General features: G+C 38.2%; 1 protein-coding gene across 2 annotated transcripts in view; it reads right to left on the minus strand.

Annotated features, from left to right (window-relative positions):
• Positions 1–528: 528 nt before the first annotated feature.
• Positions 529–26,756, minus strand: part of RUNX1T1 (RUNX1 partner transcriptional co-repressor 1) — a 143,110-nt gene continuing 116,882 nt past the window's right edge. For both annotated transcript variants that reach the window (XM_053558978.1, XM_053558977.1), the window contains 3 exons: positions 24,514–24,582; positions 19,547–19,737; positions 529–4,521 (listed from right to left, as the gene is read on the minus strand). In XM_053558978.1, coding sequence (XP_053414953.1) covers positions 4,246–4,521; positions 19,547–19,737; positions 24,514–24,582 — 536 coding nt within the window. In that variant the 3' untranslated portion in view covers positions 529–4,245. The remainder of the gene's footprint in view (positions 4,522–19,546; positions 19,738–24,513; positions 24,583–26,756) is intronic.

Raw genomic sequence — 26,756 nt, forward strand, 5'->3', positions numbered from 1 at the left:
TAGAGACAGCCATAGTGGATATCAATAACATACTAAAAGGAGGTGGAAATGCTGACAACTTGTAGTAGAGAAGGATGGGAGCAAGGCGGGTAGAAGAGGCGCTCTGCACCAGGGGGTCTGTGGTTCAGTTGTGCACGGGGAAGCTGAGCCACTCGCCGAGAGCCTGAGCCTCGTGAGGTTGGCATGGACCCCTGGGGAGAGGGCAACTCAGATTTAGGCACTGATTTTGTCAAAATGCAGCCAAAAGGGCCTCTGTTGTCCGTGTAGCAGCTAAGCTAAGCAAGCCAAGCTCTCCTTTCCTACAGGGACTTCTCATCCTCCTCCCACTCAGGAAACATCACCTATGCTCTAACCTGACTTGTGAATCCTTTCCCAGTCACCACACAGCCATAAGCTGACTCAAGTTAGAGGCAGGCTGGGGAGCTGATTAAACCCTACCCAAGAGCTCTAGCACCACGGAGGCTGGGGTCACTGGCTGGGCACCCATGGTACACACCGAGGATGAGACAGAGGATACAGATTTTTTTAAACTTTTTTATTACACAGTAAAGAATACAACAATACCTGAATCATACTTTAAAGATTCACAGGTTGACAGACCATACATTACAGTCCAACTAAGGAAAAAAGGATAAACAAGAAACCACAGTTCAGACATAGTAGACTTAAAAGCTCAAGAGTATGCTGACAAAAGCATGATGCCTAGACCCCACCCCCCAGTGTTAGTCTACCATTAACTTGTGGTACATGTCTGAATTAAGTATTGCACAACAACTTTAATTTTTCACAATAATGTCGCAGAACCCAAAATAATATTTTAAAAAAATTACTTCAAATCTGCATTTCAACAGTCTCCAATTTTTTTCTGTCCCTTGAGGAATTCGGACAACATGGAGTCGCTTTCTTTCCCTAAGTATTCCAGACGTATAGGCATGCTTTGCGTAAGTAAACCAGCCTTGAAATTTTTAAATCCCCAAGACATGCACCTACACATAAGAAAAAAGTTAAGAAAAAGAAAAAAGAAAACGACAGGTGGCCCTGTCACACACAGTCTCATGACAGAGAAAAAGAGAGAAAGAGTAAGAGACAGAGGTAAGAGACAGAGGACGCCCTATTCCTATCAGCGACCACCATTCCATTCTATGCAATGAAGATAACTTTTTTTAAATGTGTTATACCTACAAATTATACTCTCACATAGCCTGTATATAAGTGACAAGCAAAAAAGGAAAGTAACAAAAGTTTTTCTTTTCTTTCTCTTCTTTAGGTTTATGAGGTCTGCATTGTTACCAAGAAGTGATATGGTTTGCAGCTGTATGAGCTTAACTTTTGGTATCCTGGTTCTTTTGTGCCCATTTGGTTTGACTAGACCAGTTTTTGTTAGCTACTGGTGCAATATACATGCTGTCAGAGGTAGAGTGAAACTTTTTGCCACTGAGGAGAATGTAGCAAAACAGGAGGAGAGGAAGAGGAGGAGGAGGAAGAGGGGAAGGAGGAAGAGGAATCAGAGATAGAGCTCAGAGTTAGGGATTTTTTTTTTTTTTTGTATTTGTTTTCACTCAGGGTGCCCTGAATTAAAAAGTAATGAGACGTACTGTACTAATCCTTATTTTACACACTAGTGTTAAGAATAACAGTGCTGTTTCACATACATCACAGCTTCTAAAGACGTGTGGGTATGATATACCTCATTTTTGGGATTATTTAACCCTTCGTAGCCTAGAACATATAATAGCTCTGTAAGAAAGGACTGTCCAGTGTCACAAGCAGACTAGAAAGCAGAGTGAGGTCAAAGGATTCTGGGAGCACCATGATAAAATATAACCCATTCAGAGCCTGGTTATGTGCTTTCATTTCGCTTGAAGCAGGTGTGCTGGCAGATGGACTTCCAACATGCAGATAGATGTATTTATTTGCTCATCAGAACTTCCTAAACTAAAAAGCCATTAAAAAATAAAACATAATACCACCCTAACAAAATTAAAACCAACTTGTATATTAAAACACAGGGAAGAAATGCTAAAAAAAAAAGTTCAATTTAAGAGACTTTAAAGCAAACCTTAGGATTGCCTCTATGCAGATACTTAAAAGCCACTTAAAACTGTATCCCAGGGCTACATTTAACCCCCACCCCCAAAGCTAATGGATTGATTCTGATTTTTAAAGAAATGCCTGGTGTATATGTATGTGGAGAAGTGTCTTCCCAGCCTTGTAAACTTTGGTTGTCTACACAGCCTGCAGCACTGCTGACTTTCCTAAAGCACACAACCACATCCTGGGCTACTGTTTTCAAAACTAACAAGTAGTTCTGGTCTGGACCCTGGACAACGAAGGGTTAATGGATTCACACTATACCTTGCTGAACATGTTTAACCTGCTGATCATTTGGAAAGTAGTACTGGTGCTTTTCAAAATTCCGATTTTGGTCCATCAGATCAGTCTTTGGCTGACTTCCCTTTTTGTAAGAATACTGTATAACCTGGCATTCAGCACTGTTAAAGCTGTCAGTCTACACCTCAGCATTTGGAGTTCTAATGATTTTTTATTTTTGTAAAATTAGAAATACTTAAACAACCTTACAGCAATATGCATGCACTGTCCTTTTTTTTTTTTTAAGTAGAATTATCTCATTATTTTATTTTTTTAAAAAAGTCCCTAATAAATGATTTTTCAAAAAAGAAAAAAAAGGAAAAAGAAAAATTCCACAACTACTCTATGCTACAGCTAAACTTGGTGAAATGGCTCTAGCATATTTAAAAAGAGTTTGCTCGGAAAAAAAAAAAAAAGCATGCCTAGGGAGTCATTGTGACAGTGCAAAATACATTTATGTACATCCCTCTTACAAAAACACCATTATGTTAGCATTCCGTGAAGCATGCTGATTTTCAGGAAAAAAAAAAAATCCTATAAGAGAGTGAAATAGCAGCTCCGAAAGATAGCTTTTTTTTTTTTCTTTTCTTGAGGACAACCAAAAAAGTCTTTTTTTTTTCTTTTTTTTTTTTTTTTAACTACTAGAGAAATATCACTAATACATACAGATATAAAAGCAGCATAGAAAGATACAGGTTTCTCACCAACTAGGAATAAAGAGACTAAATGTGGGCATATGGTTAAACTACAATGCATCTTCACATTTGTCCAACACATTTACAAGAAAAACACCATTGGGAAACCTCACAGGACAGAAGTGTTTTAACACCAAGAGAACTACTAGTTTTTAATTAAAAATCCAAACAGGGTGGGGTTGAAAAATTTTGGAAAGGGGCTGGAGCTGAAGCCACCGTTTTTTTAAAAATTATTATTATTACTATTTTTTTCAGTATAAAATGAATGAGCTGGAATAGACCCAATGTCTTACTCTGTGGAACCTTGCAAAAGTGAAGAAATGTTGAAGGGTTATTTAGGGCAGCTGGCTGATGTCAAAGCTGCCAGAATGCTAATTAACTGCAGGCTGAGTCTCTTACTTCTGTGTGTGTGTGTGTGTGTGTGTATATATGTATACATATACATATACATACATATAAAGGAGCCTTTTGTATTATGGCATTTTTTTTCTTGCTGCTGTATTCATACATCCCACTGCAAATCATCTTTCATTTTTTATTCTGTTGACCTGGATATTATTATTTCTTTTCAGAAACAGGAAAAAGACCGAACATCTGTGTCTCCTTCCAATCTGCTGCACATCTGCGCACTTTGTAGCGGGTCTTCAAAGTTCAGTTAGCAACCCACGGACGCCATTCATCTTCTTGTTAAAATGTCTACTGCTGTATCCAATGCTCATGCCCTTGAGGGGTTTCCTCTTTTTATCCATTATTGTATATAAAGAACATTGTGACTTTTAATATTAGCATTTTTGCTTTCAACAGCAATTAGCAATCTCTTGGTTTGCTGTTTGGTAAAGCATCGGTTAATGAGGTCATCTAGTTTAAAATCCCAGCTACTTGAAAATAACAGGGAGGAGGTCAAATCTATCATTTCATGTTATATTCTCTGCTCTCTTTTCAGTTCTCTAAAGAAAAGATATCTTTGTTATCCACAATAAGTCATTACGACCCGTTACTGGCCCTCTGTTTTACTACCACCTCGAGATACAGTTAGGTTCTCTCTTGCTGAAGTACTGAAATAGGATAATTCATCTATAAACAAACAAACAGAAAAAAAAACCGACTTTGAGCATTTGAGGATGAGGAATTGGTTTCATGTTGGTGGTGTTGTCTTTGCTCTGACAGTTCCGGGTCACGTCTAGCGAGGGGTTGTCTCTATGGTGGAAGGGGTCCCCGGGGTGGTTGACCTCGGAGTGGCTGCTGGTGGTGTGTCCATCGGGCTTCCAGCCCCACTGTTGGGCGTGACAGAGGAGCTGACCGCGGGCGTGTCCCCCTGCTGCTGCGCCTGCAGGGTCTGTCCACAGATGTGGTGGTGCTTCTCCCAGTCTTTGTGCTGGCAAAATGAGCCACAGTATCGGGCTGTGTTACAGCCACTGCAGGTCTCACTCGCTTTACGGCCACAATTCCAGCAGCTCTAAAGGAGACGGTGAAAGAAAACAAGACCCCAAATTAATACCTGGTGAAGCAAAAGACTGATTAAGTATGCTAAGCAGCACTGTGCCCTTATCTTCACCAACTACACGGTCAGGATGGAAAGTTCAGGTGTATATGGATGGACAGTCACGTTGAACACAGAAACATGCAGGCACTAGGGGCAGGACTGTCCAAACCTTTTGGTCATCAACTGTTACGGCACTGGACATGGACCTATTTTTTTTTTTCTAATCAGCTTTTTTTTTTTTTTTTGTAGAGACACAGTCTCACTTTATGGCCCTAGAGTGCCGTGGCCTCACACAGCTCACAGCAACCTCCAACTCTCGGGCTTAAGTAATTCTCTTGCCTCAGCCTCCCGAGCAGCTGGGACTACAGGCGCCTGCCACAACGCCCGGCTATTTTTTGGTTGCAGTTTGGCCGGGGCCGGGTTTGAACCCATCACCCTCGGTATATGGGGCCGGTGCCCTACCGACTGAGCCCCAGGTGCCGCCCCTTACGGCACTAGACAAAGTGGCTGAAGAGCTTTTCAGTTTTTACTATAGAATCCTTTCTTTTTAGGTTTGGTTACCTTTCCATCTATGTCCCCTATTCACTCCTGCTTACTAGTAATCACTATAACAAATTTTTCCCTTGTGATACCTATAACCACCATGGTCAGACATAGACTTATCACTCAGGGCAGAAGCTTCTTCTTTCTTGATGTTAATGGGAAATCACAAAGAAACTACTAGAAGCCTATATTGGATTTGACGAAATGGAGTGAAAGATGCTCTTCCCTGGTCCCTCACTGACTGGACAGGGTGAGGCAAGGCACTTGAACCTCTCCACATGTTTAGCAATTCCCTCTGCAGTTATTCAGTTTACACCTGACTAAGACTGTCTTAACTCAATCCCCTTTCCCTCTGCTCCCTAGATGGCATGCTCTTTGGTTTGTGTTTCCTCTGGTATGTCCTAAGCACCCAGAACAGTGCCTGGTAGACAGGAGGTGCTTGATAAGTATTTGTGAAATGAATCAATCTGACTGGGCCTAATTTGGCTTTGAAAAATGGGAAACACTAAAGCTGGGCAAATAATAATTGTACTTTCATACAATGCTTTCCAGCTGATGAGCTCCTCTGTGCCTCAGCAGTTTTGGGAAGTCAAAAAAGCAGAGGGAAATGGCTCGTCTGTGAAAGAGGAGCACAAAACTTAGAGCCCAGCAAGTCTGCTGGCAGCCTGGGGCAGTGTTCACAAGATGTGAGGAAAGTGGCGATGAAGTTCTCTCTGGAATTTAAACTTTAACGTAGTCTGTTCATGAATGAGAACACAGACTTACAGAGACAGAAGAGCACTGTGGGGGAGAGACTGCAGGGGGCAAGAAGGGGTGATTAATTGTGATAATACTACAGGGTCCTAACAGGAGGAGGAAAATGTCAGAAAGCCACTTTATTATTTTTTTTTATTATTAAATCATAGCTGTGTACATTAATATGATCATGGGGCACCATACACTTGGTTCATAGACCGTTTGACACATTTTTATCACACTAGTTAACATAGCCTTCCTGGCATTTTCTTAGTTATTTTGCTAAGACCTTTACATTCCACATTTACAGAAAGCCACTTTAAATGTTCATTTCAGTTTTTAAAGTGTTTCTAGTTTCTTTGTCACAGCCAACCCCATTGTGAAATGCTACGTCAAGTGATCTGAGCTTTATGCCATTCAAATTTTTATCTCCACTGTGTATCATTATTTTCTTAAGAAACAAACTTCTGACTACCCTCTGGTAACCCCAACCAGCTGATGGTATGTGGTTATGTCACAATTAAAATAGATTTTTTTTAAAGTCATAATATAGATACATATCATAGGTCTTCTCACTGTGTTCCCTCCATTTGTTCTGCTTTTAGCCTACTAGTTGTGTAACTCAGGGTGAGCTCATGAGCCTGCTGATAATACCCTGACTTATATGGCTTTACCCCTGTGCAAAATGTGTAAGGAATTTTTAGCATTTACCGTAACTTTGCTAATAAAGAAAGGTTCTTAGAGGCTTTCACATGCTGAAGTCTATAAACTCATGAAATCTAGTTTCAAAACTATAGGAAGAGCACAGCTTGGGGGGAGGGGAATAAAAAAATAAGAGCACAGCTCTATGTTCTTATTTTTCTTTGTCACTCAGAAATTGTGGTCCTTAAGCAGTAAAGTGCAAATGAAATAAAGAGCAAGAAAGTAAAAGCAAGAAAGAAAGAGAAAGAAAGGAAGAAAGGGAGGGAAGGGAAAGGAAGAGAAGGGAAGGGCAGGGGAGGGGGAAAGGAGAGGAGAGGAGAGGGGAAAGGGAAAGGGGGGAGGAAAATACAAAGGGAAGGAAAATTATAAAAGGAAAGGGAAGGGAAGGGAAAGGAAAGGGTAGGGACAGCACCTGTGACTCAAAGGAGTAAGGTGCTGGCCCCATATGCTGGAGGTGGTGGGTTCAAACCCAGTCCTGGCAAAAGAAAGAAAAGAAAGGAAAGAAAGGAAAGAAAGGGAAGAAAGAGAGAGAAAGAGAGAGAGAACAAAGAAAAGAAATAAAGAGAGAAAGAGAAAGAAAGAAAAGGGAAAGGGGAGGGAAGGGAAGGGAAAGGAAGGGAAAGGAAGGGGAAGGAGAGGGAAAGGGCAGGGAAGGAAAATGATGAGATGAAAGGGAAGGGAAGGATAGTTACAGCTCAACAAGGAAATGCAAAACAAAACAAAAACTTACGGTCTCAAATTCTAACCAATGAAAGGTGTTTTAAGTAAACACAGATGAGGAAATCTGGAAACTTGATTGATATGTCAATGTCATAAGTAAAACAGCCATGTATGGTGGCTCATGCCCATAATCCCAGTACTTTAATAAGAGGCAGGAGTGAAAGATCACTTGAGGCCAGGAGTTGGAGACCAACCTGGCTGTCATGGGAAGACCCAATCTCTACTAAAAAAAAAAAAAAAAAAGTCAGGTTTGGTGGCACATGCCTATAGTTCCAGTTACTCAGAAGGCTGAGATAGGAGTATTGGAAGTTGTAGTGAGTGATCAGCAGGCCACTACACTCCAGCCACTCCAGCCTGGGCAATAAACAGTGTAAGGCACTGACTCAAAAATAAAAAAGTAAAATAAAGTTAAAATTAATCATTACTTCTAGAACAAAGCGATTTTTCTACATTACCTTAAGAAAATATTTCAAAAGATGTGAACCTATGATCCGAAGCTTCATTCGTATAACTGAAAGCCCTATTCTCTCAAAATTAGTTTAACCGCATTGCACATATCCTGGTTCCACAAAGACACGAACACACGTGGGCCTGGCTGGCCCTTTAGAGCAGTCATGGATGGCACTCAGCACACAGAGTGGAGTTTACTTCCTTGAGGTTTAGGTTTCTACAAAAATGCCAGCTGGATCCTGGAACAAACTCAGCAAATAAGCGATATTCCTAAATTACATTAGAATATCCCAATTAGAGAACAGAGACTCAAATCCAAAACAATATTTTAAAGAAATTAAACATCTAATCTGAGTCAAGTGGCTTCTTTAGGAAATACCCTGGTGTGAGTCCTATCCGTTTCTTGGCAGAGGCGTGTTTTGGCAGACATGAGGGTGGTAACTGCCCAATGCTCAATGGCTCCTTCAGATTGAAATCAGATGTATGCAACGTTCTCAGTTTAAACTGATTAAACACACAGACTAAACCAGGTAATTACAAATGTATGTGCTGGGAAGTGGGACAAGGAGACAGAATGGGGGACTGCTTTATTTTTTAAAGTGTTTTCAAAGATGGGAACAATTTTACAAATAAAAAGGTGGAATTATGCCAAATGCAGAAACAGATGTTCTGGGTGGTGAAGCTGCTGGGAATTGAGCCTTCTTGCCTAGTATTGCCTGGTTCTGATCCAGGATTTGAGGAGTCTGGCTAGTTTTACCTCTAGTTTCATCCTTAAGTTGTTCAATCCTATTCATTTACCACCCACCACTGGGACAAAAACAGCCTTCAGCTGTAGGAACATACAACAAAGAGCAATTTAAATGATCTAGGCTACAAAAAAATCTGCAAACTTTCATTTCTCTTGACACTAGACTGCAATGAATGTGAGGGAACTTCAGTGAAGGTTCGACTCAGAAAAACCTCAAAGTGTGTGTGCCTTTTAAAAAGCTTATTTGAAAACTAAAAAAGTAATTTCTACTAATACAGAATTTATCTATTCAATTTCCTGTTAGCTGATCCATACTTGCAAGACTGATGCCTGACCAGTGACACTCAGTCCCTGCACAGTCGCAACTCTGGGAACAGCGGAAGGTACTGGATTTTGTGAGTGCTCCAGTTTGAATCAGTTTAAGTTTCTACACTTCCTGCTGTTTACAAAGGTAGAAACTACAAATTATGCCTAACACCCACAAGTGTATGTGTTAGTGGAGGAAACGTGGTCAATGGCTTAAAACTAATTTACATTTTTCAATGTGTACTTTTTTACATTCAGGCTAGTATTTCCTGATGGTTGTTTTATTTGTTTATTTTATTTTATTTATTTTTTAATAACTGAGCTTCTCTTTCAGGCCTCTCAGGAGTGGTTCTTTTTTCTACTTTTTTAAATTTTTATTTCAGATTGATAGGAGGGTACAAATGATTAGGTTGCATTGTTTGCATTTCTAAGGTAAAGTTTAAGTTATAATTGAGCCCTTCACTTAGGGGATGTGCTGTATACCCTTACATTGTGCACCTTAGGTGAGAACTCACCAATGTCCCTCTCTCCTTCTCCTCCTCCCCCCTCTTCCCCACCCTCAGGACTGAATAGAAAGCCCACAATGAGCCATTTGATAGCAAATTTCATTCCCAAAGCTGTGGCACTTTATAGTAATTCCTTTATTTATGATAAAGTGTTCCCTTTTCAGCCTAAAGACTATTTTCCTCCCTATCTGAAAAATAAGAACAAGCCAAATGACCAAAGTTCGTCTGTGAGTCAAATAAAGAACGCTGATTACAAACTTCCCCATTGCTAAACAGAGTAAATGCAAGGCTAACTAGGGAAGTAAAGATAATGGACTGAGGCTTTTGAATGCCAAAATGGGTATGAAAGATTTTTGACACTTTGTTTCACATCAGCAATTTTCTTTGTCCTTAAGAAAATAATAATTTCCTTTATCTTATTATTTTAGATACACAGATAATGGTCTTTATGTCCTTCCAGCAAAATATGTCCCTTCTCACATTTACTATTGAATATTCTTTTTCTGAGAGACAAAGTATTTTCTCCTGCATTAAGTTTTACGCATCAATAATTTTCTCAAAGTACTTGCACACAATTGATGCTTAATAAATTTAAATAAAATGATTACAATTAAAACTTCCAGGGCGGCGCCTGTGGCTCAGTCGGTAAGGCGCCGGCCCCATATGCCGAGGGTGGCGGGTTCAAACCCAGCCCCGGCCAAACTGCAACAAAAAATAAAAATAGCCGGGCGTTGTGGCGGGCGCCTGTAGTCCCAGCTACTCGGGAGGCTGAGGCAAGAGAATCGCTTAAGCCCAGGAGTTGGAGGTTGCTGTGAGCTGTGTGAGGCCACGGCACTCTACCGAGGGCCATAAAGTGAGACTCTGTCTCTACAAAAAAAAAAAAAAAAAAAAAAAACTTCCAAAATGTAAAGAACTCTATAGACAGTAATATGCTGACTTAAATTCACACTCAGATCACAGCATCTTATACGTGTATTCCACTTGACAGTTTAAACCCATTTTCACACACATTTTGCAGTGTCAGAACCTGAGGTGTCCAAATAACTTTCTAAGTAAACTACTTGCCCAAAGTCACAAAGATATAAAATTACGTAACTAAGGTTTCATTCACCCAGATGTTTTGGACTACACATCAAATACTCTTTCCAAAATGTCATGCTTTGTCGATCTCAGATCTTTTCTCAGATCCTATTGTTGCAGGAACAGAGTAGAAGGAGACTTCACCCCTGAAAGTAGACAGAGGTTGGACCAGGAAGTTGGAGGCACCAAAGGCAAAGTGTCAGGTGCATGAAGGGAATGGCATAGACTTCAGAGTCAAGCTGACCTGCATTTCATTTCCCACTTCATCACTTAGTGACTTTAGAGCCACATTCAAGTTCCTTAGCCTCTTGGGACGGCAAACCGTAAAGCAGGCTTATCCAGGATTATGTCAGTGCTAAGCACAGCGCTTGACCTCAGTAGGTCTTGAATAAATGGCAGGTACTGACACTACCTCCTCCTTTTGCCTGGAAGGAGGGAGGAGGTAGATCCAATCCTTGCTCCAGATCAGGCCCATGACAACTTTTAGAATCAGAGAGCACATAGTCCCTCCTATAGATAAAGAACATGAACTTACTTTCTCCTTATGTGTCATTTGTAACTCTCTTTTCTCCATCCACACTGTCCTCACACTTTCTGAAGATTCACCACTGTTGACAACTTCCTCATTCCTCCCTTTCACGTGCTCCTTATTGAAATTTTCTCTAATATTGGTTTCCTAGATGGTACTAAAAGTTGTTCTTGCACTGTAACTTTCTCTGCTGTTTGTTCATTCCCCTGTAAATATTTGGCAGGAGTGGGAGGGCACTAGTATAGCAAAGACAAACATCCCATCCTTCCTAAACTCTTCCTCGTTAGAGCCATCGTTTCAACCATCAGCTGTAAGCAAAGGACTCTCCTCACCCTTCTCCCTCCTGAGCTTCTCACTCTTACTCTCAACTGGCTGTTCTCTACATAAGTGCCCCAGGATGCTCCTCTAAGTCAGAATTACCTAAACCCTAACCACTAAATTGTCCATTTTAGTCACTGGCGACACTCAGACCCAAGACTCTATGTCATTTTACTGCAAACTCCTCTTTCTTTAGCTCCTACAACTACTCAAAGCCAATCCCAACAAGCTTGACTTGTGTAGTCTTTCTTATTTCCTTTCTAATCTCACATAGTTGCTACTTTATTTCCCATGTCGTTTTCCTATTAGAATCACTTCCTTTCTTACTTTTTTTTTTTTTTTTGAGATAGAGTCTTCATCATGTTGCCCAGGCTAGAGTGCCATGGCATCAGTCTAGCTCACAGCAATCTCAAACTCCTGGGTTCAAGCGACTCTTCTGCCTTAGCCTCCCTCTAGAGTAGCTGGGACTATAGGCATCTGCCACCATGCCTAGCTAATTTTTCTTTCTTTCTTTCTTTCCTTCCTTCCTTTCCTTCCTTCCTTTCCTTCCTTTCCTTCCTTTCCTTCCTTCCTTTCCTTCCTTTCCTTCCTTTCCTTCCTTTCCTTCCTTCCTTCCCTTCCTTCCCTTCCTTCCCTTCCTTCCTTCCTTCCTTCCTTCCTTCCTTCCTCCCTCCCTCTCTTTCTTTCTTTCTTTTCTTTATTTTTATTAAATCATAGCTGTGTACATTAGTATGATCATGGGGCACCACACACTTGGTTCATAGACCATTTGACACATTTTCATCACACTAGTTAACATAGCTTTGGTGGCATTTTCTTAGTTATTTTGCTAAGACCTTTACATTCCACATTTAGTAGAGATGGGACCTCACTCTGGCTCAGGCTAATCTTGAATTCCTGAGCTCAAGCTATTCTCTGGCCTCAGTCTACTGAGAACTACAGGTGTGCACCACAGCAATGCCCAGCTAATTTTTTTATTTTCAATAGAGACAGGATCTGGTTCTTGCTCAGTCTGGTCTTGAACTCCTGAGCCCAAGTTATCTTCCTACTTTGGCCTCCCAGAGGGCTAGGATTATAGGAAAGAGCCACTGTGCCCATCCTCATTTTTTACTTTTAATTTTTTAGAAACAGAATCTTGGTCTGTTGCCAAGACTAGAATACAGTGATGTCATCATAGCTCACTACAACTTCTAATTCCTGGGCTCAAAGGATCCCCCTGCCTTAGCCTCCCAAGTAACTTAGAGTACAGTTATTTACTACACACCTGGCTAACTTTTAAATCTTTTGTAGAGATAGGATCTTGCTATGTTGCCCAGGATGGTCTTGAACTCCTGGGCTCAAGTAATCCTCCCACCTTGGCCTTTCAAATTGCTGGGATTCTAGTTGTAAGCTACTACACACAGCCCAGAATCATTTCTTACTTGGTTTTTATTTTCTCTCTCTTTTACATAGATGCAATGCCTATTTTCAAGGTAACTTTTTAAAAAATAAAATACTTGTACACCTCTCAGCTAAATTACAAAGTAGGTCACATAAACATTATCCCACTTCCACAGATAAGAAAACCAAAGCTCTAAGAAGTGAGCAACCCCAGGCTGTTCCAAGTCCAGTGTTCTTTCCACTTCACCACGAGCGTCTACATAATCAAACAGCTGACCTTTTAATTAGAAAAATGTGATAGTTTCAAAGCATCCTAACTTGTGCTTTGAGGGCGCCAACATCTTCTGGGAATAAATCGGACTAAGCAGACTGTGAGGACTTTAATGCTGGGAGAATCCTACATTCTACTCAGTCTACATAGAGAGCATTTCCACAGCGTGGGACAGCCTGCACAGGTTCCACTCCCATCTAAAAGTAAAAGATGAATCTCTCAGAGTGACTAGCTTACACTATCAAGGCTCAGCAGGAAATAGAAAGTATAAAGATTTGATCAGTGTCTCTGCTTAAGAGCCACAAAACTGCCCAACTTTGATACAATTGTGCCGAGCTGCACCTTTATTAGAATAATGATTAAAGGCTATTTTAATCCGGGTAAAAATCACTTTGTGGCTTAAAACTTGAAACTATTAGAACAGTACAATTATTTATTATCTGTTTCTATGCTCATTTCCGGTTTGTGCTTCAATCACCTAAGCTAATATACAAGTTGTGGATCTCAAATAAGAGTTACAGAAGTTTCTATGGAAATAGCCAAAATCTTACAGTGTTTACTAGAAAAAAAAAAAAACCCTTTATTTGTACACATATAGGAAATAGAAAAACAGAAAAAATGAAACAGTTTAAGATGAACAGATTCACTGACTTCTGATTTTTGCTAATGTAGGCGTTACGTTCTAGAGGAAATATACATATCACACATTGTAAAAAGAGGAAGCACAGAAAGCATCATCTTGCTTAGGTCTCCACCACAAGTGCAGTGTCATTCTATTGTTAATAATAATTATTAATCTATAAACCCATTGAAAGTTATAGAACTTAGTAGAAATCATCTGAAAGAAGTCCAATGAAGAAGTAGATGTGCCAGTATACATTCCACGCCTGCCACGCAGCTATGAAGAAGGTGGTGTGAGACCCAGGCTGCAGACGGACCACGAGCCACGGAGCAGGTGGCCTAACCCCTCCTCGACTCAGCTGTCTTACCTGCAAAATGAAGAAAACACTATCTGCTCCATCAGAGCTGATATGGGAAGTAAATGAGCGAAAGTGTAGAAAGCCCGTTGTATCCTGCCTGGTGCAGGGTTAAACGCTCATTATAGGTCATCTTATTTCATGTCAAGTAAAACAAACTTCATGCACTCTCCGCCCCAATAACTCTGCTGACAAGAGGTTCCTGTGTGACTGGGACAGCCTGCTTTATAGCAAAAGAGCATCCTCATTTACTCCAAAGTCTTCCAAGTTTGGGTAAGTTATGGATGTATGGCATGCCTACAAATAGTATCTATGAATTATTTATTCCTGACTCCAAGCCTTCTTCCTATTAACCTCACCTATTAAGTGTTTTTAACTCTTCTCTCCTCCTGAAATGTTTCCACCCTTTACTGTCAACCTTTCAGAACACTGGTTTTTCTATGCGGAATGGGCATGACTAGCTCCATACAGATATGAAAAGTGAGGTAGAAAGAAGGCGGCTAACTTCAGAAATTATCACAGAAGTTAGAGCTATCTATAGCTCAGAAGAAACAAACAGCCAAGCTAGGACCAGAACTCTGGTCTTCTGATTCTAAAGCTCTGATTCCTTAAAATCCCTATGAAGGGGAGAGAATAATAATTTATGAATTATTATCCACATCTACATTGTTATAGATTTGGATTATATAGATTATACATGATCTAGGAAAGAGATGAGTAGATGTCTACAACAGAAGCTGATTTCAGATAAAAAGAGGGAAACAAAGGAAAGAATATTGGCTCATAACAGTTTAGTGCATATTGTAATTAAACTGTCTGGAAGATGACTAGACAGTAATGCCTTGTTTTATAGCTCTTAAAATATTATAAATTAAAACATTTATGTAAAAATGTCTTTAAATAAAAGTGTAAGATAAATGAATATCATTTTTTATTCCTTAAGGAGAGATGAAGGCTGACAAGAATACAAATAATCATCCAAAGACCCACGATGGGGACAGAATTCAGGTCTTCTGGGTCCTCCTCTCACATCCTTTCTACCACACCCATCTGGCTCTGAGGTGTGCTAGTGAGATGATTATCTAAACAACTGACCATGGTCTATAACTTACCTAAACCAGACACTTGAGAATAGAAGGTATATAATCTTTATAATAATTACATGAGGTAACAGATGTAAATATCATCCTGCAGAGTACTTTACTGGTTTTCCCATTAGACGGGATGAACTTAAGCCTTTGTGCTCAATTTACTCTTCCAGAAGTTTTTGAAGGTCATTCAAGTAAAATCACCCAATGTGTATATGGCAAACTCACTGAAAACCATGACTCCCTCTTCTTTCCTGACAGCAAATCAATCACATCTTGCCCATTCTATCTCGTGAGTATGCAGCCAAAACATCCAACTTCTCCCACCCCCAGCACCACTCCCAACCATCCTCACCTAACAGTTTTCTCCCTCTCTCCTGACACAGATTGGTCCCTCCTTTTAGCTTCCGCTAATCTCTCTGCACGCTGCAATGTACCTAACCCTTCTAAAACACTTCATCAGCCAGCCTGGCAAAGCTTCCCACCCGATCTTCCCACTTCCCTGCAAGAGAGGTGATAACCATGGGGGGTACAGGGCAGCTGCTGACCAGTTCTGGATCACCCATAAGAAGTAGATGAAACCAAACTTTTTTTTCAAAAGCCTTCACATTAAACTTCATTATGACTCTTAAAATGTTGTTATTTGACTCCTCCAGAAATAACAATCAACATAAACCAGGGGCTGATGTGGCCTCTGTGACAGCACTATCCATGACGCCTCCATAATTTGTTGTTGAAAGAAAAAGGGGACGTGAGTAATTTAGTTGTATGTATAAAATAACAAACTAGCCTGGGCAGGTCACATTTTTAAAGAATGCGCATTAATTTCAAAATACAGTTTTAAATCAGTAGCTCTTATAATTTAAGGAAAATGTATATTTTTACTATTATGGGCAGACATCTCTCACTATTATGGGCAGACATCTCTCATTTCTATGAATTAAGGCCTCTTTTTCTAAGAAAATCCATAAAATGTCTAAAGCACAATGCTACATGAACCTTATTTGGTGTCAAATTGTTCATATTCATGAAAACGCCTGAATTTAAAAACAGATGAAAATTCTGAAAGTAACGAAGTATCTTTTCAACACACACCATCCTGACCTAACAGATTCCCCACCCTGGGGGCCAACAATGGTGAGAACTGGTATAGGATGCTCTATCCTAGTCCAAGGAAGCCAGCCCTGTTTCAGATCTGTCCCAGAGGGGTTCAGAGAGCTCTTTAGACTTCAGGTGATATTCAAGCATGACGGCTAAGGACTTGTGTCAGGCTGATTCTATTATAGGGTGTACATTTATAAGTGTGAGGAAAGAGCAGGGTGGGGAAAAATAACACAGACTTCAAAGTTGTGTCCTCATTTTGAGGAGGAAAAAGCATTTATCTACAAATTCAATATGATAACTAAGCAAAAAGGTATGGCTGAACTGAACCCATCACCAGGTGCTTGGATTGTTCTTTGGGAATGACATTAACTTTGGGTTGTTTAATGGATTAACCCTTTACTTCTTTGTCAAGTCCTTGGTCAAACCACCTTTCTAGTCTGTGCATGTCCAGAGAAGCCTCAGTTTTATTTAAATGAAATTATCTTCCATATTTCTCTCTTCTACTCTCAGGAAATTGTTACAATTATGAGGAAAAGAATGACTCTATCCCAAATCTTAAAAGTGATCTTGCAATTTAAACTGAAGAAAGCTTAAGAAGCCAAACTAAAGTTGCCTTTACCTGCATCCAAAAATTACCTTAATGATCCTTATAAAAACATTCTTATTCCATTGTTATGAAACAAGATGAGGACTGACAGCATGCTGTGAGTTCCACTTGAGATTCTGCCATTTCCTAGCTGTGTACCTTTAGCCACATGAGTTTCCTCACCTACAACACGACCAGATGATCATGTCTCAAGTTTCTAGCCACTACACAAGACACTTTCACTCATCTTCACATCATGACAAGACCAAAGCTTTTAAAGTTTCAGCAGCCTTCTTATAAAGAATTGTAAGACCCGGAGCCAGGAATTAAATGTGCCCCTCTGAATTCCAAACTCTTTCCCCAACCCTAGTCTTAAAATTCTTGGGAACGTGTTACCGAAGACAGAGACAGTGCTATATTAAAGATCTGTTTCATCATCCCCATCCCTCTTTGCAGAGACCCAAAGAGATATCACTACAGAAGATCATTCTTAACATAGGTTATTCAATCATACATACTACTTATTACAAGTACTGTTTGATACACCATATTTTATAATGCTACATACTAGTGTCAAGATCATGTTTTTCTGGATAGGTTTAAGGAATAGACACAAAGCTTTTAGACATTGAAGGAATACAACATGTTATTGCCCAAATACAAAGACATAATTGACAATTTATTTCTAGCTGTTTGTCTTTAGAATTCAGTGACCTACAAAATACTCTTACCATACCTAACAGATCTAAAATGCTCACATGAAAGTGATAATATTTTAATGATGCCAAGAAGCATGCCTCACAATATTAATAACTTCAACAGAGCAAGACAAGTTCTTTTCAAAAGATGCTAATAAAAATTTTTAGAAAAAAACAAAAACAAAACAAAGGCCTTGTATATCTTAGCCACAAGATACCAATAAAACTGAATTTATGTCTAGTTTAATTCAACAATAGAAAAGTCAGCAGTTAAAGGGTAAACTTCCCTTTGTCCTTCTTTTCCTGAGAAATTTTCAAATGTTGAAAATCAATTCCTTTTGTGCCCTTGTTATTCATCTGCTACACATTAAATAGGAACTCTGGGCACCACAGTGTCTTTCATCTACAGAAAAGCCTGGTACACATTAAATACTTACTGTCCCCCACAAATTACAGATATAGATTGTGGTAGAGCACTGATATATCGGCTCATGTCTCTGCAAGTTCATCTGGGTGAAACCAGTCAATTGTAATTCTTTATTTAAAGTTACTTTGGGGTTGAGGATTGTGATCCTGTATTCATTAACAGGAAGCATTACTATATTGCCCTGATTTTAGAGGCTACATTTTAGAAATAATTACCTTAGATATTGCATTTTAGTTATTTCCAGGATCTTTGAACCATTTATTGCAGAGACCCAAAGAGAAATTACTACAGAAGATCATTCTTAATATAGGTTATTCAATCATACTTACTACTTATCACAGGTACCATTTGACACCATATTTTATAATGCTAAATACTGACTGGTGTCAAGATCATATGTTTATTCTTATCTGGGAGAGAGAGTGAGAGAGTGTGTTTGTGTGTGTGAGAATTACTACACTGGTATACCACTAAATAACAATACTTCTGGGAACAAAGTTATGATAGGAAATGGCCATCCTACTGATTATCACAATTAATGTGCAAATACAGATTATATGTAATATCATAGATTACATATAAGATCTGTTTGAAATATTTAGTTGCTACACACATTATTTTAGCATTGAACTTTAGAACTAATGAAGTGATTTCAAGCCCCAGCATACAGCATGTCTTTGGAGACCATTGCTTATGCAGTGTATTTCTATGAAATGCCTTCTATCAGAAGGAAAGCATACACACACAGGAACAGGTTTTCAGTTTTTAAATAATGCTGGGAAGTTACAAGAATTTTTCCTTAATCTATAACCCATGAAAAACCTTCTTTTGGCAAAGTTTCCTTCTGGTCTTTAACAAAAATGAACACAACTGGGCGGTGCCTGTGGCGCAAAGGAGTAGGGCACCGGCCCCATATACCAGAGGTGGTGGGTTCAAACCCAACCCCGGCCAAAAGCTGCGGAAAAAAAAAAAAAAAAAGAAAGAAAAAAGAAAAGAAAAAATGAACACAACTGAATATTATTCAGCTATTAAAAGAAATGGAATCAGGCCTTTTGCAGCAATATGGACAGAACTGGAGGTTACTGTCTCAAGTGAAACATCAGAAAAAAATCAAATGTCACGTGTTCTCACTCATAAATGGATGCTAAAAGATGTGGTCAGTAGAGTGACAGACAAAGGAGACTCAAAAGGACAAGGGGGGGCGGCGCATGTGGCTCAGTGAATAGGGCGCTGGCCCCATATGCTGAGACTGGCGGGTTCAAACCCAGCCCCGACCAAACTGCAACAACAACAACAACAAAAAAAAAAAATAGCAGGGCGTTGTGGCGGGCGCCTGTAGTCCCAGCTGCTCGGGAGGCTGAGGCAAGAGAATCGCCTAAGCCCAAGAGCTGGAGGTTGCTGTGAGCTGTGTGACGCCACGGCACTCTACCAAGGGTGGTACAGTGAGACTCTGTCTCTACAAAAAACAAAAAAGGACAAGGGGACAAGGGATTAGAAGGACAGTGGATGATGGGATGATGAGAAATTCCTTGATGGGTACAATGGTCACTGTTTGGGTGACGGACACCCTAAAACACCTGATTTGACCACTGTGCAATCTATTGTTTTTGTTTGTAACAAAACTGGATTTATACCACATAAATATATGCCAATAAAAATAAATCGGATCAGCTTTTGCTTAATTTCAAAAGTGCTTGGACTCCCCAAATTGTTTTAAATGTTTTTCCCCAAAAAACATTTGTCTAAAGCCCAATTCCACTTTCTGGGAAATCGTGGAATAGCAAATGAGCACTCTAATGAACAAAAACTCCTTTTCACTCGCAAGCTCACCTCGCTGGAGTCCTCCTGCTGATTGATAACGGCGAGCGCGTCCTCCGCGGCCTGCCGCTTGGCCTCGGCCACCGTGCGCTCCATCTTGGCGCGCTCCGACGTGATCATGTCGTGGGCTTTGCGCTCCGCCTCGGACACAGCCTTCTGCAGCTCGGTCATCGCCTGGCGCTTCACCTCGTTGACCGCCTCCTCTGTGAGGAGCCGGGCCGAACCGGACAAGACAACACCTCTAGGTTAGCTGAGGGCCTTGGATGCTGATTACTCTGTAACAGGATTCTATAGAACAGGCATTACTCTCATACAAATTATTTAGCAGTTCTGCCAGTCTAAAAAACCGCAGGTATATGAAATTCATTTAGGAAAACAAAGGGTAAGAATTTTTCAGTAACTTGTACTCCTAGGTTATCTTTTAAATTCCTACAATTTAATCTTTTAAATTATTACAGTAATATTTTTACCCAACTAGTGTCCCCACAAATGATTCTGAGACCAGATTAAGAAGTTAAAAGATCTGGACACTCACAAGAAACCTGTCTGAATAACTATAGAAGTTGGTTTTCATGACACTGTAGGTTAATACGAATATAGAAAGTTCATAAGTAAAGCATTCAGAAAAAAAAGGAAATGGATTTTACAGGTACTTATATAAGTGCAATATATTTTGCTGGTAAAAAAATACAATACAAAAGTGAAAAGGTAAATCAGATAGCAATTAGGTTAATATGGATCTTTTAAAAGAATGATCCTGAGTAATATGGATATTTTCCTTTATAGCCCTTTATGGAATGAATGATAGGGATTTGTTGAAAATCCTCTTTTCATTTTAAAATTTTAGAATTTCTGTCTGCTTCGTCAAATATATACAATGGTTTTTGCATAACCAACTGTTGCACTAGACAAATATAAATGAATCATGTCACAAGCCAAAACAGGCAGGCCTGACTATAAACCTTCAAGGTATCAAATTAGCTCTTTACTTTTTGGATGAGGAAAGGGTGCAAAGATTCAACTAATCTACAATGTAAGATTGACAACCAAAACAAATAATTTTCATTTTAAAAAATTAACTGTTCTAATTAACAAGGGAAAATATCCTCCCCCTGAATTAGTTTATCTAATTTTCATCTTTATTCAAAGCAAAATGACAATGATTAATTGAAAATTTAATAAGCAGTAATTATTAACTTGGCAAACCTAGTACCAATTAACACTCTATTAAAACTAATTATGACATGTTTCATTCAAGTGTTTGTACTTAATTGTTTCACCCACTTAAAAAGCACCTTAATTAAATGTTCTGTTTAATTAAAAACATAGATTCCTAATAAAAATGTTTTAATGTAGATTAAAAATGTAAGTGATGCAAGTATTACTATGGTTTCTTAAATTTCTCTGGTTCATTTCACACATCTATACTCCATGGCTTAAGGAGCATCAGAAGACCTCCAGCAGCACTTAACTGTCATGGCTTTTGTAGCCTCTATCATTTTAGTTTGTAATTACTGTCTGCTGGGCTTTATAAACCAAAATAATAAGAAAAAGATCCAGACTGGAAATATTAACGAAAATGTTAGGTGTTTGTTAGCTGTTTTAAGATATGCATTTAAAATCTGGATAGAATCAGAGTATTACAGCCAGAGCTTACAGCACCTCTTCACCAGGAGGAGAAAAGATGCCTTTATTACCCTGTCATAAATGACTTGGGGCACCAGGGAAGTACTGCCCTTCTAACTATACAGCCAGGGTCTAATTTAGTTTGAATATTCAAGGTGAATTAAAATTCTATCTAAGTGGTAATACAGGACAATAATTTTTGCTTATGATCAAAGCAGTAGCTTGACTAATTGTATATGCAAATCAGGCAATTTATATTTAAATTATGCATTCCTATTCTAATCCCACAGGCATATACAGATCAGCAAAGAGAATTGGTAGGACATTTGCAAGGTGCTTGAATATTTATTACCAACTGCAAACATTTTCTGATCATGTGAAAAGAAATATACTGAAGAAACATTCAGTTACAATCTTAAAACCATCTTTATGTTAGATTTCTTCCAAGTTTTATAAGGACCCTTTGTAACTTTTGAGTTTATTTGTTAGTTACGCTCTTAAAAATACTACTTTTAGGGAAAAACTGATGGGCCTTGGACATTTGTTAGAAGGTCTAATCTTTAAAAATGTGTATTTGCTATATTATTATATTGTATTATTGGGGAAATGTGCAAAATTTGCATAGGGTCTGCAGATGAAATAATAGTGTCACATCAATGTCAATGTCTTGTTTTTGATTGTACTGTGGTTATGTAAGAAAATGTCCTTTTTAAAAAATATACACTAAAATATTTTGGATAAAGGGATTTCACATCTGCAATTACTCTCAAATGTTAGAAAACATACACACATATGCACATTCATATACGTACGTTTATCAGAGAAAGAAGAGAAAAGATACTTAAGCAAGATTAATAAAATGGAAGAATAAGGGTGAAAAGTATAATTTTTTGTAACTTTTATGCTCATATGAAATCACTTTAAAATAGCACAGAAAGCTGTATGATGTACTTTCAAGTACAAGATATAGATGTACTTTTTGCTATTTTTTCTGTGATAAAGGATGCATTGGTTATACCTCATCAAATTTTGAGAGTTCTCCCTCTTTTGTAATTTTCAATGCTTTAACCTTTACTTATCTTCTGCCATAATTATATAATACTTTTATTGCAAAGAAACACTTTATAGGTTCTTTTCAAACAAACAACAACAAAAAAAACCTCTTCCATAGGCATGTTTAGAATCCTAGACAAAAGCCTTCAAATTGTAACATGCTCAGTGCGCACGTCACGATGTGCCCTCATCATTCTGGATGCCTTGACACTAAAAACACTAGAAATGCCTTTTAAGAAGTCTATAAAGATAAATACTATAAACAGTTATTTGGGGATTTCCAGATGAAGCTGCCATTCGTACTATAAAGATTTAATATGCCCCTTTAAATTTAGCATCCACCTATAGAAAACTCTTCCTAAACTGTTCATATGCAGCAGGTCAGGAATACCTCTATGAGAAGAATACAAATTTAATCTGCTCCACTACAAGTCATATTTTAGACTGAAGACCTCATATAGTTGATAGAAACAACAAAATCCGAACATTTCCTTGGTAAGGTTTAACCATTCTTAGAGGGGACAGGACACAACAGAAAACAAGTATTGTTCTTTCTCGATTCTCCTATGCCCCCAACACCTAAAGTACAATCAGAATGTAGGTTTGGAAACTCTCAAAACAGACAAGTGAAGAAAATAATGGTAGATTCAGTAGATTACAACATGTCAAGTAGGAAAAAAAAATAACAATTGATTAAGTGGAAAATGCACAGTAGTCGTGAATCTGCTTCCAATTGCTTACCACTTATGGTAAGACTTCTTTGTGCATAGCTATTCAAGTTGACTTTCCAACGAAGGTGGTATATTCAGAAAAATCTGTTCTCACTTAATAGCAGTCAAACAAAGACTTGAGCAAATAATAGCACAGAAGGAATTTGGATTACACAGGACCTTACCCGCAATTTTTCTTTATGAACTATCAAAATTTTAATCTAAATACATATAAGTAAAGAAATGTAGAGAAAAGACTGTCTCCCTCCAACACAAAAAGTCACCCTCTGCTGTCCAAAATGACAATTCTTTGTACTTCTTATTGGAGTAAGTTGCAGTTTAAAAATAGAAGAGAAAAATGGCCAGAAAAAAGAAGTCTCAACCCATTTTCAGGTAGGTGATACCAACATATTTTTAACAGCTTGAGAATATCATATGACTATTGCCATAAATCTGGTAAAACTATAAAGGTGAGCCACATACAGAGTTTAACCTCTAAGCCAGTGGTTCTCAACCTTCTTAATGCCGTGGCCCTAATTTAATACAGTTCCTGTGAGTCGCGACCCACAGGTTGAGAACCGCTGCTCTAATGGCTCTATCTAATTTGCATATTAGACATGCAAGAGAGCTTTCTGGTTTTCAACCTAAACTACAAAACCTACAATACCATCAGATTTTAAAACTATTACTCTTACAAAAACAGGTATTTCTTCAAAGATCTATAATACTTGGATGAGATAAAAGTGAGTGACCAGAGAGTAAGCAAGTTACACATAAATATAAACACAGCCGAATCAAATCAAAACCCAAAGAAAATTCTGTTGTAGACTAAAAACAACAAATACCCTTTCCCTCGGTTATTCGATTAGTGTTGCCAGCCTTACTACACCCATTTGACTGTTTGCAGAAGCAAAATTTCCCAGTTTCCCAACTCAGATACATAAACTATTTTAACAGTTGTAGTTACAGCAGCTCAAAGACACAGTTATTTTTAATGTCATCTCTAACTCTTAAAACAGATTTATGCTTTATTACTTTAGAAAGTAATCACTGAACATTTACTAGCATAGAAGAGTAACTTTAAAAGTTGACTGTAACCAAAAAATAATTTGAGTACCTTACATAGGCAACTAGATCTGATACGATATTTTCAGAATACAAAGAAAAATGCTGTATGTGAACTATGTAATTTAATTTCTAAAATACTGGATATGTTTTCATCAGAGAAACAAAAAAGCATCCAACTTAAGACCACCTATGCCAAGTTTCAGCTTGAAACTATTATAGCCCTTAAATTAAAAAAAAAAAACAACAGGGTTTGTATAATGGAAATACCGCCAGCCTCTCAATTATAATGGCACTAGCAGATGCTACTAAAATAAAAACCATTTCATGTTCTGATCAGGCTTGGTTTGAGAATATTAATCAGGTTTTCTGTTTTGTTTTGTGGGTTTTTTGTCTTGTTTTGTTTTGTTTTTGCTGTTGTTGCTGTTAGCAGTGAAGTCCCTTCTTGTCATTCTTCACATCACTGCATTAACAACTGCACACAGCTGCCAGAACACGAAACTCGTGTTTTTAAACAATTCTTACCAGCTTTCTTCCAGATCTCCTCTGGCACGTATCCAGATGCAGGCCTGTGAAGGAATTCCCGATGTGCATCTAGGAAAAGATGAGAAGGGGTTGGAGAGGAGGAGCACTGTAAACATAGCTATGTCACACAGTGGAAGTAAGCAATGCCCAATCTCCCAGCTAGTCTACAAAAATGCAGTTCTAGAAAATACACAAAAATATGGCCAGATATTAGAGCCCAAGGAAAAACAAAAGGTCATCAGTCTAAATGTCTTGTATGCTCAAAGCCAAAGCAGCTTTATTTCATTATACAATATGATGTTTGGGAATACTGCTCCCAGCACTCGCTATGGGTATATTTTATTTAGTTAAGGAAAATAAACTGCATTTGGTAGCTTTCTTTTTTGAGAGTCAAATTCATACTTAAAAAAATCAAATGTTTGGGTAACAAAATTTCCACAAAGCTCTGATTCTGCCACCTTAATAGTGAACGCTACTCTATGGCTAACTAATTCTCACACTTAATTACTTCCTTAAAATCTCACTGAACATTCAAATTTTTCACACATATAAGATCACATAGTTTTGACACAGGTAGAAGAAAGACTCATTAGAACAGATTCACGAACCTTCAGTTCACCAAATACAATTAGTATTTGCTTTCCAGAAAAGAAAATGAAGTTCCACTTTAAGTTAAATGTTGTGCTTGTTAGGCTTGTCAACTTGTAAAAGTATGAGAAAACAACTATTACTAATATTGATACAGGAATGCTAACTTCCAAAATCATATGTTTTCATGGAAAAGGCATGAAGTACTTCACAAAGTGTGTGCAGGCTTCCATCACTAAAATAAGCACTGTGTGTCTTCCATGTTGGATTTTCAGTGGAAGCCTACACATTTAGAAGTTTTTAGGAAACCCCCCCCAGTTTAACTTTTATAAAACCTAATGCTCATTCAATCCACGATAAATTTTGATTAAAACTGAAAATTTCTCTATATGTAAAAGAAATGTCAAGTTGTTGGCTAACTTTTTAAAACAATACTTCATTCTGAAGATTAAAAGAAATTCAGCCCAGTCTAATATATCTTATAGAGCTACAGAATATTGAAAATAAAGAGAGGCACAGTCAATTTATCTTATTTTATGTCATTGTTTGAATGCTTTAAATACACGTGGCACTAGATTTTCCTGACTATTGCTAATTAGCAAATTTTTTACACTTTGGTGAAGGATATATGGAAACTCTCTGTAACTATCTTTGTAAGGTATTTTTTTAATCTAAAATTACTGCAGATTAAAAGTTGATATGATAACCTCATGACTACTGGATGGCCTAGAAATACACGTCCATTCTCATGTGCACATTCATTTCTATAAAATAAATGACAGAAAAAGGAAACGCTTTTACTGAATTAACTTCCATTCTCGTAACAAAGAAAGCTAGATAGAACTGTCTAGTGCATAGATAACTTAATAGAAATGTGAGATAGTTACTAGATTTGTCAAGATTATCATCTATCTTACTACAACTATTTCCAGAAGAAATAAAGTGCAGTCAAGTTCACGCAGAGATATTTACTTATGACAACTTCTAAAGACAATTTTTAAGAGAAAAGACTTCGACTTAAGCACAATTTATTGAATAAGAATGGATCTGTAAAGTCTAAAGATAGAAACCTTGACTTCTCCCAAGTAGCAAGAGAAAAATATTTTTCATTTATTGGCTTAAAAAGAGATCTCTAGTTTATAAATATTATTTTTTGGTAAATGGGCAACCACTATTATAAAGAACAGGGATGGTGATCTTCAGTTATTCAAAGTTCATGAATGAAAGATACTAACTTCCAGCCCCAGGCAGTGCAGGTGGAAGTCAGTAAGTTCTAGAGCCCAGTGGAGCTGAATCTTAGCTCTTCCATCTACTGGCCATGGAACTCTGGGCACGTAGTTTCTCTAAGACTCAGCTGCCTGGTGTGTAAAATGAGAACAGGATGACTAGAATTTGAGAGTGCTGCTCTGAGGATTGAAGCAAGTACACTTCCTAACATATGCTTGGCATGGTACATCCTAAACTCTCATTAGATATTACTCACTAATATAATCATTATTAATATCATGGCTATTATTACCTACTAAGTTATCTATTAAGAATGGCATATACTTATCCTTATAAAGAAGATAGAAACAGCACTTTTAAGTTCCCTTTGACTCTCTGCACCAAAATTCAAATAATATAAAGCTTTAAAAGAAAGCAAAACCATTAAG

This window comes from Nycticebus coucang, chromosome 13, assembly GCF_027406575.1.
Source record: "Nycticebus coucang isolate mNycCou1 chromosome 13, mNycCou1.pri, whole genome shotgun sequence".
Taxonomy (NCBI): domain Eukaryota; kingdom Metazoa; phylum Chordata; class Mammalia; order Primates; family Lorisidae; genus Nycticebus; species Nycticebus coucang.